A 13,135-nucleotide genomic window follows, 5' to 3' on the forward strand; every position below is an offset into this window, starting at 1 on the left:
TAGTAAAAATTATGTATCACATTTACGATTTACATGGAAACAAGTGACTTGAGGACGTGGTGTACGATGATTTGGGGGCACCTTCCAACCACTGAATACTGATAATGACGTCTGGCAGTCCGAGTGAAATTATCTGAATAAATACTAATTGTTATGATATGACATGGCTTGAAACGATATTGTTATTTGTTAGATTAAATTACATAAGTTGGTGACAAATGACGATGACACATTTCAGGTACATAAAAAAATAACTCAAATACATAATACATTCGTTATTTATACTATATGTTGTTCGGCGTTAAAAAGTGTACATGAGTGTTTCTACTAAAAATGATTTCCAAGACGCTTTTAGTTACTTTTTCTATTCTTGTAGTATTGTGTCTTAAATCATTGTCACAATATGCACCAGCACCGCCTGGTGTGAATCCACAATTGTATCAGCAACAGCAACAAGTAAATAGATTAATAAATTATTTGCAAGTAAACAAATTGTACATTATAAAATTGTTTGAATAATTGCTTTATTCCAGGTACCTATTCAACATTTACCTCCACAACAAAACGTTCCTCACCAAGTACCTTATCAACAGCAACCGCCTTCACCGCCATCGCCTCAGCAGCAGCAGCAACATCATCAACAACAACAGCAACAACAACCACCATTGGTAGGTACCAAATTTACACAATAAAATATTTAAATTAATCATAGTAGATGAAATAAGTATAGATATAAATAAGAAAAATTATATATTTTTTATAAGTTATATAAATAATCTATGCGAATATATATGGGATAAAACTGTTCAATAATTTGTTATGATATTTAATAATATTTTAGAATCATGGTCACAGTTCCCAAGGACATCAACCCCATGCACAACAAGTATTACATAATCCAAATTTAGCAGAAGAAAGCGAGTAAATATAATTTAAAATCTCTAACAAATAGTAAACTGTTTATTCTTATGATATAATTAGTGCTTTTTTTAATAATATTACCTTATTTTAGGCACATAAAAAAACATTTAGATATACCAACATTAGACACAAGCAAAATGTCTGAGCAAGAATTACAATTTCATTATTTTAAAATGCATGATGCAGATAATAACAATAAATTGGATGGATGTGAACTTATCAAGTCTCTTATACATTGGCATGGTAATTACTAATTGATTACAAGTGTTGGAAATGGTGATTTTAAATCTGATTGTACACACACAATGAAATTTAGACGTATTTTATTCATACATATTTATTGATCTACTAAAGGATAAAAATTCTGATTTGAATTTGTCGTCAATTCTTTTCGAGATCGAAATTTTCATAATCGAAAAATTCAATTTCATTAATTTTACTTAACCAATCACATTTTTTTCACTTACATAATACTCTCCAAATTTTTAATTATAATTAGAAAAAAAATTAATCATTATATTTTATACAAAAATATTTCTAAGAAAACTCTGCTTCAAAGACGAAGAATTCAAAATGTAGGCTACCATTTTAAAATTGATAACGGTTTCACAAACAAAAATAGTGTTGAAAAATTAATATAAAATGTTAGAATTTCTTATGTAAGATACATACCATCTTAGATTTCCCAAAAACAAATAGTTTCAAAAAAATAAGTAGTACATTTTAGAATAAACATTGTTAAAAAATGTATATTGTTCTTTCAATTTTACTTTATTAAATACTACTATTTTTTAATTTTAGTTCAAGGTGGTCATGATCCCGCAGTGGGTGGAACACCTCCTCAAGAAAAGATTTTTACTGATGAAGAATTAATGCAGTTAATTGATCCTATACTAACTATGGATGACACTAATTTTGATGGTTTTATAGATTATCCAGAATTTGTTATTGCTCAAAACAAAGCAGAAAATACTCAGAAACAATCAGCATAAGAAAATAAACAATATAATTATAAAAAAATATATATAAATCAAATTTTTATTTGGAATTTTCTATTACATAAATAATATTTTTTTAATTATTTTTGTTTTCAAAAAGTCTAAAAGAGGTTGTTTTTTAAATTATTTTTGACAAAAACTGAGTAAAAAAACTAATAACTTTGAGAAAACTTACTAAGAAGTATTGAATCATAACTAATTACAAACTGAAATGCATTTAATTAAATATAAATACACTTAATTAAGTACAATTAAAAACTAAGAAAGTTCAATATTTTAAAATTTATAAAATTGAAAAAACAAATTTTGAATGGTTCTTCTTGTATTCTATAAATTATTTTTTTTTACAAATATATTTTTTATTTTTTTGATATTTGAGTTTACTCATTAACATTTCAACATTTTCTTCAACACATTCTGATGGTGGCTTATTAATCTTGCGTACAATTAAGTATAAACCAATCAATGTTAAACCTTTGAAAATTTAAAAAAAAAATAGGTTAAGTGATTTTTTTTCAATATTCTATTTCAAAAGTATTACATTACCATTTAAAATGCTTGGAAAAACAATAAAGAAATTTAAAGTAGTTGAACGGTAATGTATTGCTTCACTGAGATACAAAACAATTGATAAAACCATAGACATAGCACCAATACTGACCATTCTACAAATCAATGATACAAACAAATTAATTCTATTGAACAGTATAAAATCGTAAAAAATATGTGCTCAATACTAAGTACAAAATTACTACTTTTTTAGTACTTACGGCTTATAGTGAATAAATAATGAGCAATGTATCAAACATAGAGCTTTAAGAAGTGAAAACATACCCAGCACTCTTGGTAATGTTAATTCCTCTGTGAATAATTTAAATAAAAAATAAGATTAATATTCCATCTGGTATATATTTTCATTCTAAATCAAATAGATATAATATATAATTATAATACAAAACCATATCTACCAATATTATTCAAAGTTGTTCTTCATAGAATAATAAATCCTAACTATTCATCAATTGTTTTCAATTTGTTCTATTGACTTATTTCAGCATTTATGAATGTAAATTTAAGATATTTTATAAATTAAAATTTTTCTTATTCATTGAATAATTTTGAAAATTCTCATTTGAGTTTCAATAATTACCTATTGAATAATTTATTATTCACTACAGTTAAACTTAATTATTATTATTTTAGTGTAGAATAAAAGAAATATAATTATAGATTTTTACAAAATTTGTGCATTGCCCTTAATCAGTATTCAGTGACAATTACATTTTATAATTTAACCTGCATTTTCTCTAAAATATCAACCGTTATTGACAGAAATTACATCATTGTAAATACTAGATTAGCTACTCCCGACTATACCAATCCTTTTATTTAGGTTCTTCAACATAAACTTTAAAAAAATATGCGTGTTTTAAAAATACCCAAATTGCAAATAATATTTCTGTTAGTTTTAGATTTAGTAGACTATTAGCATTTATTATCAATGCTGTTAGTCAGATCTAAAAACTAATGTAAGTACCGTGTATAAAGTGTTCATCTGCCTGTAAATTTGTCTGCGTCCCAATGATACATTTGTTCTCAAAAAATGATCGAAACGTTACGCCAAGGTCCATGAAAGCCACAAATGCCAACCACCCCCGGAAAGTGTACAGGATTTTGTCTTCCACCATGATTCCAAGTTAAACTACAACAATGACGATACATTAACACAATCATGAAGATACTACTACGAGTGTAAATAATATTCTAGACTCTGTTTTGAACAATAGAAGCAGACCTGGTCTGTGTACTAGCGACTAACGCTCTTGGTTCGATTTTTTGACATCTAATACATAATATACTATAATCAGCATCCACAGTGTCAGATTAAACTATTCGTAAGAGCTAGGCCCTGAACATTTTGGAGCACTGTAGCTAAACAACTATCGAGTCGTTTTCATTAGTTAAAATATGATGACCAATTTGAGTCAAATTTTTAAATTACTTAAAAATAAACAAATGCCTACAACACATATGCTTATTGTAGGTGTCTAGCGTAAAATTGTTTTCTATTTCATATTAAGGTAGGCAGGCAGACAGTAATATTATGTCTTAAGTCGTAGACACTGTGCTTTGGTTAATCCTGCCCAGAGTGACTTACGTCTTAATACTATTTGTTATTTTTCTGTAGACTACTTTTCTAGTAACTACTACGGCACTACGTGATTACTGATTAATATTATTAAATGTCGTACTATACCTACTACCTAGTGGCTAGCGTGCACCTTAACACACGGCACACGCTGACGCCCGACACTCGACAGTCTCAAGTATACACACAGATATGGATTATTTCCCTAAAATATTATGTAAATTTGTTATTTAATTTTCGGTATGATCGTCATATTAATTTCTGTGGCCAATAAAAATTCACCCGTCACTGCCGGACGAAAACAAACAAATACAGCGGCGAGTCGATAGTCAGCAACAATAGCAACATCGCCGACATCGATCGTCTTGCTGAAATGCGAAGGCGGAAGCGCACGACATGATATGATAATATTATTGTGATATGTGTTAGGTATTTATATTGTGTAATGTTGTTGACAAATGACGAATGACGATGCACCGAATCCGGATGCAACAGCAATTCGGAATCAAAGAATTGAGCAATTGAGGGCTGCAACTGCACCACACCGAGATTCGCCGGCGCCGGCCTGTCACACCGACAACGAATTATCAATTAATATGATTATTATTCGAATGTGAAATGAGTGGTAGAGTAAAACAAATTAACAGAATATGTATATTGAATGTGTATTTTGTACTGTTTAATCAACTGCTCGGAAATACTATGAACGACATTAACAAGTAACAACAGTAACAGTATTTACAATACATTTTTTTAGATATGTTTATTATTTACTTTACCCTGGTTAAGGGTTTCGAATCTGATTTCGGCTTATCACGGTCACCGGGATTGGCCAACGATACCACAGATTTCTATAAATATAAATAGAAGTTTGACAAGTCTGTGAACACTGAACGATACTCACAGATTTATAATGTTTATGTTTCTGTGATACCTATTAAACTAGATTAACGATTAACGTAAACTTTATTTAAAGGCAATCTGCTTCTGTCTTCTATAATATTACTATAATAATATAATATGGTTTATCTTTATGTTATATTGCCGATAAAGTATATAATATAACAAGTTTATGAAATTTTCTAGGTGTCAATTATTCTCAATTGACACAAATGATAAAAACAGCAAAATATATTTTTAATATTAAATTATTTTTTTCGTCATAAGGATTCCAAAAAAATATTTTTGTAGCTTTGCAGAGCGACATTTAGATATTTATAATGTTGCTTAAAAAATTCAGGAGCGATCTCAAAATGTTACGTTGACAAACCAAGTTAAAACATTAAAATTCTATCATCATTCATCAGTTCATCACCATTCAATGTTACGCACTTGTAAGACGGAGACAACACATACGAGTGTCGGGTACGGCCCGCCGCAGGCGCGTAGCTAGAAATTTCTAAGGGGTGGTGTTATTCAAAATTAATTGAAAAAATTATAAACACAAAATTGATAACTTTACGTAGGTATACGATAGTTAATCATGATAATCAATAATTAAGAAGATGTAAACGTTTTCTTACACGCTGCATAAAAAGATATATTAAATCGTGCATGGAACGAGTAATCGATAAAACTCTCAGAACGGTCTAAAATAGTAATTAATGCCGGATCCCGGCTTTAGTGCTTTACATTATTGTTATCGTAATATAAACTACTAATATACTTAATTTTGATAAATAAGTGTAAATTACGATTTAATATATATTCGTGCTTATGATGCATCTTTATCTTGATAAAAAAATATTAACTATACCACGGCTTAGAGGGGGGGGGGTGTTATTACACCTGTAACACCCTCCCCCCTGGCTACGCGCCTCTTAAAATTATTGTAATATCAGAATGGGAAATCCATTACATTATTGAGATTATTCCTATAGCAGCCATATATATAATATATATAATATATACATATATAAACAATGACACGCGACGTTCCGAATAACATAATACGTGCGTACATATACTATAATAACAAAAATTAATAAAATGTACTACAATCATTTAAAAATATACCATATTATAATGCGCAAGACAACTTTACAAATTGGCAATTGCTGATACTTCTATAAATTAGAAACACAAAAAAATAGTACCATGATTAATACTTCTTTCAATAATTTATTATAAAATTTCAATAATAATTTATTATAAAAAAACACGGACCAAGGGGGGGGCGATCCACCTATCCCCCCTCCCCCTTATAACCGCCACTGATGTAGACTTCAGTTTGAATTTCATTAATAACACTTAACCAGGCACTTATTAGTGGAGAAATATGATTAAAACTTTTGTTAAAAAAAGAATGAAAAGGTTCAAACGCGTTAGTTAAAAATACAAAAATATAAAACAGGTCAAGCAGGAACAATTAATCGGTATGATTTTATTAAATCAATTTCATTTAACTATTCTATTTAAAATTTTGACGATTTATATTTTTGATATAAACTTACTCTTATATTATATAAAAATGATATTAATGTACAAAAACTGTACAAAAACACAATACATTTTTGGAGAGTAATACAGAAGCCGCCTCCTCGTGGTACTCTCTGCCCTCTGGGTAATGCTAAATGGCTTTATACAATTAATTAACACAAATTGTTATGAACCCCTGGCTATATTAGTTAGTATATATTATATTATAATATAAAAACAAATAGTAGATAATAATATTGTAAGACGGCGACTGTCTGGAAGGATGGCTGCGTCAGCAATTCCAGGCAAGCGCTGGCTATATAGTCACGGCTTGTATAGCAAGCCGTGGCACTGTGGAAGTTGGATTCTAGAGTAGTAAGACAGAACATTGTTATTCTCACCAGAACCTTATTAATTGTCAGACCATTTTATTCATAATATTAATTCAGTTATTGTAATTGTAAGTTTTCTTTTCGAGTTTTAAATATTGAAAGTAAAGTGTTCGTTATTTTATTTGTGCACAAACCTTCTTGATGGTTCGTAACAAAATTAATAATTTTAATATAACAAATTTATTATTATGTTAGATATAAATAATTTAAAGTTAGTGTTTCCCAAAGTGTGTATTATAAAAATTTGGTCAAAAAGTGCTATATAATATTCTTGGGCGAAAAGGGAAAGTAGTTTTAAAATATTTGGGCGAAAAGCGAAGGGTCATTTTTGGGCGAAAAGAGTATCGCTCTCATAGAACTTAATACCTTATACTTGTATAAGGTCTATATAACTATACTAATACTACTATCTTTGATTGTTACACGTCTTACCTTTTTTTTTGGATTATTCACTATTGGTATAATTTAACCATCTGCAGATGTTGAAGGTACATCACTCATCGTAGGTGTATTTTCAGAACTAACACTGAAAATCAAAACAAAATGCTATGCTAATGTGCTATTTGCAAAAAAACGTATAAACAGAGTCAAGTACCTACACAGTATTATTGTGATATTATCACAAATTAGATTACTGATTAGCGTATATTCCATATTTCCATAGTATATGGTAAATTATTATTCTCTGTTTGGCGAGAGAACACCAGCGCTCTGAGCCACCGACTAAAACTGGTTCCCCACGCACCATCTCGCAGTAGAGGAGCAGATTTCGAAAGCAGGTTGACGCGGGGATATGCGTAGAATTTGAATGTTCTTTCACTGAACTGAGTATAAACATTCGAAATTGTATTATTGTGGGCTATGGCATCAATGAGATGGGCAGCAGGCATACTGATTCTTAGTCTGCGCCTCTGCGGCACGATGCAGGTAATAATCTAAATCTCAGAGTAATAAAACGACATTGTGCCATTGTGATGTGTGCGCTGTGGCATGTGCAGCAGTGTTTATTTCAGAGGGACCAGAGGGTTGACCGGGTGGGGGGGGGGGTAATACCCCCCGAAAAAAAGTATGACATTATTACGTAAATAATATATTATGGTGCAGTTTTAGTGTTTATTAGTATAATTAAATGATTGAAATATTGAATAAATATATCTAAAACATTTAATCTAGTACCAATACTAACTATTGTATATTATAATATTATGAATAAGTATCGAACCTAACGAAAATAAAAATGCAAGAAAAATTAAATTTGGACTCATCATACACGAACTTGGTTTGCGTTATTAGTAATTACGTAAAATAATAAAATACAACCTAAATCCGTTACCTTTCATGATAAAAAAATGTACACTATTTTAACACTTTTTGAAGTATAAAGTATAACATTTTCAACTTATACCTATATCATTGTAGGTTCAAATTCTTATAAAATTAATTTCTAAAATATGCATATGTGTTTTATTCATGAAATAATTATAAGCAATAAAGGGCAAATATAGTAAATATGCAGCAAGTGTTAAAAAACAATTAACTAAGTAAATAAGAAACTGTGCGGTGAGTGATTTTCATCAAGAACAAGAAAATTACCATCGCTTCAGTCGATTTATTATACAAGAAATTTAAAATTATATTTCTCAAATAAATAGAGTCTTATAGGCGTAACTGACGTCATATTTTAATTTATCAGTAGCTTTATCCTGGGGTTTATGTAATTTCTATTTCATACGCCACGGTAAGTGAAAACAAACATCATCTGTTATATACAGACTTAGGAAGTTAGAAACATAATTTATTAATTGATAACACGTGATATCAATTGCATTCTATAATGTTAATGTGATAAGAATATAAGATATTATTATCTGGAAAAGCACGGTTTAAGATAGAATCATCGAATCATGGTTAAGCGACGAGGTCTGATATTTCGGCGGTAGAGTTTCTTATCAAGAATATGAAAAACTCACTGCCCCGTGGCTCGATCTCGGAACGTATAATTACGTTTAAGTATATTATATTATGGTTATACCTAGTATTTGTTGAATAAACGTTAGAATAAACTCAAGTAATGAAGTTTTAGCTGCTGTTGCTAAAAGTATATAGTGACTTTTATTCAAACGACTGAAACAGAAAAACAGTTGGAAGAATGCTTGTTTCCGAAATCAAAATTATTTTAACTAAACTATAATATCAGACGTCAAGACTCAAGGCAATTATTACATGATAAATACAATAAATAATAATAATAATTATGACAATGGTTAGTGATAATAACGGGCCTTATCAGTGATTTTAAGCGCATATCCATCAGACAAATCGGGTTTTAGTTATGATGGAAACTACGATGTTTTGATGCAACAACGCATTCGATGCGCTGAATTTCAGAACACTATCGCTTGAAAATACGTTGCATTTTAGAACATGTTTTATCATTTCGATGGCAATACGTATCCACAGCGTTGTATTACCGAAGGCGCAATAATATTCTGTCTAAATCATATATATGTATATAATCTATAAAATATATTATAAATTTATAATCTAATTGTTGTACAAAAAGTCTATTTAATTCAGAGTAAGAATCGCTGAAATTAGCCTTTTTCTGAAAAATGTATTTATTAACTCTGAGTTAATAACAACATCTTAATATGCTGGGTAGGTACCGATAAAAATTGTTAAAGGTACTCTAATGTAATCTCTCATGTCATTTATTTTTACGACTACATCTCATTAAACTTAATTATTATAAATTTACATCTTAAAAAATATAATAGTAATTGATACGATTAAAAACGAAATATTGTTATGGTATGCACTTTAAAAATCAAGTGTTTATGTTAATTATCAGTTTGGTAGGTAAATGAAGGTATAAAAAAATACTATAAAAATTAATTGATATGATGAAAAATATTAATAGTTAATGCAACTACAACTATTCAAAGAGAACAACTTAAGCTTTTACTGATGAAATAAATTTTAAATTCTTGAATAATGAAAGTTGACATCAGCCTATTGAATAATGTAATACTTGTTAAAAAATTCATGTTTTTTAAAATCTGATATCAATGGTTAATGATTTGGTTAAATAATTAGCAATATAGTCATGTAGTAATAAATGGATCAGGAGCAAATGATCAATTAATCTCAGTCTAACGAGCTAAGATCTATAGAGATATTGCATGACTTGTGTTTTATTTGAAAAATTAAAGATAATTAGAGCTTGCATAACTTTACGGAGCCTTAATACAAAAGTCACAAATAAATTAATTATATATAAATCATGCATTTACGTAACTGTTATATTTTATATTTAAGACTAATACCTAAAATGCAATTAAAATAAAAAATCTCAAGTGTATACGTTTTGTTTTATTATTTTAATTGTTTTATTAAGATTTTCAATTAAAGCTTCAAATAAAACCGTTGGAAATCTTGGATTATGTTGTTATCATTGAATATGCAAATAACAGGTCAATAAAATTCAAAACTAATTGAACTGAACACAAAGGTAAACATTAATTAAAAATAAATGAATACAAGATCATATCTTTTTTTTAGATTCTGAACAGAGTGATGAATGTATTAATTTTACAATGATGTGTGTGTGTTTTTTTTTGAGTCTGTGTACAACACAACTAGTCGTAGTCGACATAATGCTTCAATTTCAAACTTTGGGGGTGGTTTCTGATGTAAAAGTGAATATCCTTGGTGTATTATAGAAATCAAATGTAAACATTTTCAAACAGTTTTCAAAAAACTCGAGAAAAACGGGAATTTTTACGCAAAACCAGTTTTCGACCAAATCGATTTTTTTATATGGTTGTAATTCAAAAACTAATTATACTGTAAATACTTGAAATTTTCACCAAACGTTTATGTTAGTGTTATCTATATGTAGTTTAATTTAATTTTTTTGATTTGTTTATAGAACACTGAAATTTTCGATTCTTATGAGCATTTATTTTTGTAGTGTCGGTAAAAAAATTTTGGATGACCAAAAAAACTTGAAAACTTAATACAAGGTTCTTTATGAGTTGTTATTATTGTGGCTAAAAGAAATTAAAAATCGTTAGTTACAATTTTTTTTTATAAGCGCTTATAGCTCAAATGTTTACGAAATCTGTCGTAAACGCGAAAATTTTTAAGTGTTTTTTGTGTTTATAACTAAGGATTAAAAATACAACACTAAGTTTTCCTTCAAATAGCTATAGTGAAACTCGAAGCGTCATTATAGGAAAAATGTTTTGAGCGTTTGGGTTTTAATTTTTTATGAAATCGCGTAACCATAACGAATTATCCTCAAACCAGGTATATGTATATCTATGATAATATAAGGTATTATGAATTATGATAACTACATGCAATGTTTTTGGAAAAATTGATTAACCATACCTTAAGCAAAATGCGTCCTAATTGAAAAATAAAATATTTGTTTCAAAATAGAATATAGGACAATATTTAAATATAATATATCCTAGACTGACAAATCATCTCCGTTCGGAATGGTTTTTCGTGTACAATGATACCTATCATTGCATTCAAATCTAACCTACCCTAGTCAAACGTCCACTACACCACATAATGTACAGCAGAGCGACATCCACTTACCCGCTTTTTTTTATTTTTATTTTTGTCCAGGCTTTACTTTTAAAGTAAATATTGATTATCATAATAATTCTGACTTTAACTTCTATAAGAAAAGAAGTATCAATTATTAAGCGGATAACATGTTATTGTATTATATATATATATATATATATATATATATGTGTGTGTGTGTGTGTGTGTGTAATTTTAATTTTTAATAACTTCTATGTTTTGAGCTAATAAAAAAAAATTATTTTAGACATAAGGGAACATACAATTACAAATCCACTGATAATAATAAGTCATAACAATCTTAACCTCGATAGGTGACATTCAATGTATTTATTGAACGTTTAAGAAATAATATTTTAAGATTTAAGATGAAAATCCATAGTTGCTTTTGGATACGGCATACAGATTATGGAATATAATTGTCATAGGAGGAAGATACATTATTGTATTTTAATCCCTAATTACAGAAAGTGATCCACTTTGGATAGTTCCACTTTTCATATTTGTCCCCACCACCTGAATAATTGTTATAGTTCTCGAACTAAGAATCAATAAAAAAAAAAATAATAATGTTATTGTACATTATTTATAATAAATGCTTATGCGTTTAAACAAAAAAAAATTTTGTCCGGGCAACGCTGATTGGAGACAAAATATATTATTATATTAAATACATAACAACGAATGAGCCATTATTTGATTCAATTGAAACGTTAATATTATTGTTCATTTCAATACATGCGTTTACTTTGAAAATAGCATTAAAAAATATGTCAAGAAGAATTATCTGTGCAAGTCTTGCATTTGGCGCTATTAGTGCAGTAGGATTTTTGTATAATTATATAACCAAGCAGAAGAAATTGTTAAAAGATGGTGATTTAACAAACTCAAGCATTCAAATCGATCAACCGACCAAGCCAACCGACGTGGAAATAGTTATGCCATCAGAATCGACAATAGTGGAAGAGATTACAAGACCAGTGTCTCCATCTCCAACATTCGTGGTAACAATTGATTTTAGTTTATAATTGAAAGTTTATACTTTATAGTACTTTTTGAATAGTATCTAAAAATTAAAATTCTTGACTATCTTAATAGCCGGCGATTACATGATTTAATTATTGGTGGTTGCATTATTCTTATTTTCAATATGAGATTACTTTTTTTGTAAAACTAACTATTGACAGTAACTTTTCTATTAATAGGACGATGGTGTAACCAACAATGTGGAATATATAAAAAGTAATATTATAATACATATTATATCGACCTACCTATAATATTAATTAACAATATTTTTAACATGACGTTCGTTTAGGAAGCGAATCGGAAAATACACCTGCAATTCCATTTCACCAGGATTTACTAAACTCAAGCATTCAAATAGATCAACCGACCAAGCCAACCGACGTGGAAATAGTTATGCCATCAGAATCGACCATAGTGGAAAAGATTACAAGACCAGTGTCTTCATCTCCATTATTCGTGGTAACAATTGATTTTAGTTTATAATAGAAAGTTTATACTTTATAGTACTTTTTGAATAGTATCTTAAAATTAAAATTCTTGACTATCTAAATCTGATATATAAATGTATAATATGATTCGTTATTCGTTAATTTTAAGATAGCTTCATAGGTAGGTAAATATATTGT

General features: G+C 28.8%; 2 protein-coding genes across 10 annotated transcripts; one reads left to right on the plus strand and one right to left on the minus strand.

Annotated features, from left to right (window-relative positions):
• The first annotated feature begins 22 nt into the window (after window positions 1-22).
• On the plus strand, window positions 23-1,999 carry LOC107170850 (uncharacterized). Its single transcript, XM_089225451.1, has 5 exons — window positions 23-456; window positions 534-668; window positions 842-921; window positions 1,013-1,164; window positions 1,723-1,999. Exons 1-5 carry the CDS (start codon window positions 334-336, stop codon window positions 1,911-1,913), a joined length of 681 nt encoding a protein of 226 aa, XP_089081577.1. The 5' UTR covers window positions 23-333; the 3' UTR covers window positions 1,914-1,999.
• On the minus strand, window positions 1,931-7,610 carry LOC107170846 (uncharacterized). 9 transcript variants are annotated; one of them, XM_089225457.1, is made up of 6 exons: window positions 7,478-7,610; window positions 7,311-7,404; window positions 3,457-3,621; window positions 2,690-2,780; window positions 2,466-2,584; window positions 1,931-2,393 (listed from the first exon to the last, which is right to left on the minus strand). In XM_089225457.1, the coding sequence occupies exons 3-6, from the start codon at window positions 3,605-3,607 to the stop codon at window positions 2,254-2,256; spliced, it is 501 nt and encodes a 166-aa protein (XP_089081583.1). In that variant the 5' UTR covers window positions 3,608-3,621; window positions 7,311-7,404; window positions 7,478-7,610; the 3' UTR covers window positions 1,931-2,253. The 9 variants fall into 9 exon arrangements, with proteins under 9 accessions (XP_089081583.1, XP_089081584.1, XP_089081581.1 ...); XM_089225458.1 differs by having other exon boundaries at window positions 7,474-7,595; XM_089225455.1 differs by lacking the exons at window positions 7,311-7,404; window positions 7,478-7,610 and adding exons at window positions 4,184-4,273; window positions 4,351-4,819.
• Between the last annotated feature and the right edge of the window lie 5,525 nt (window positions 7,611-13,135).

This window comes from Diuraphis noxia, unplaced genomic scaffold, assembly GCF_037042655.1.
Source record: "Diuraphis noxia isolate RWA-SAM2 unplaced genomic scaffold, SU_Dnox_SAM2 contig0004, whole genome shotgun sequence".
NCBI lineage: Eukaryota > Metazoa > Arthropoda > Insecta > Hemiptera > Aphididae > Diuraphis > Diuraphis noxia.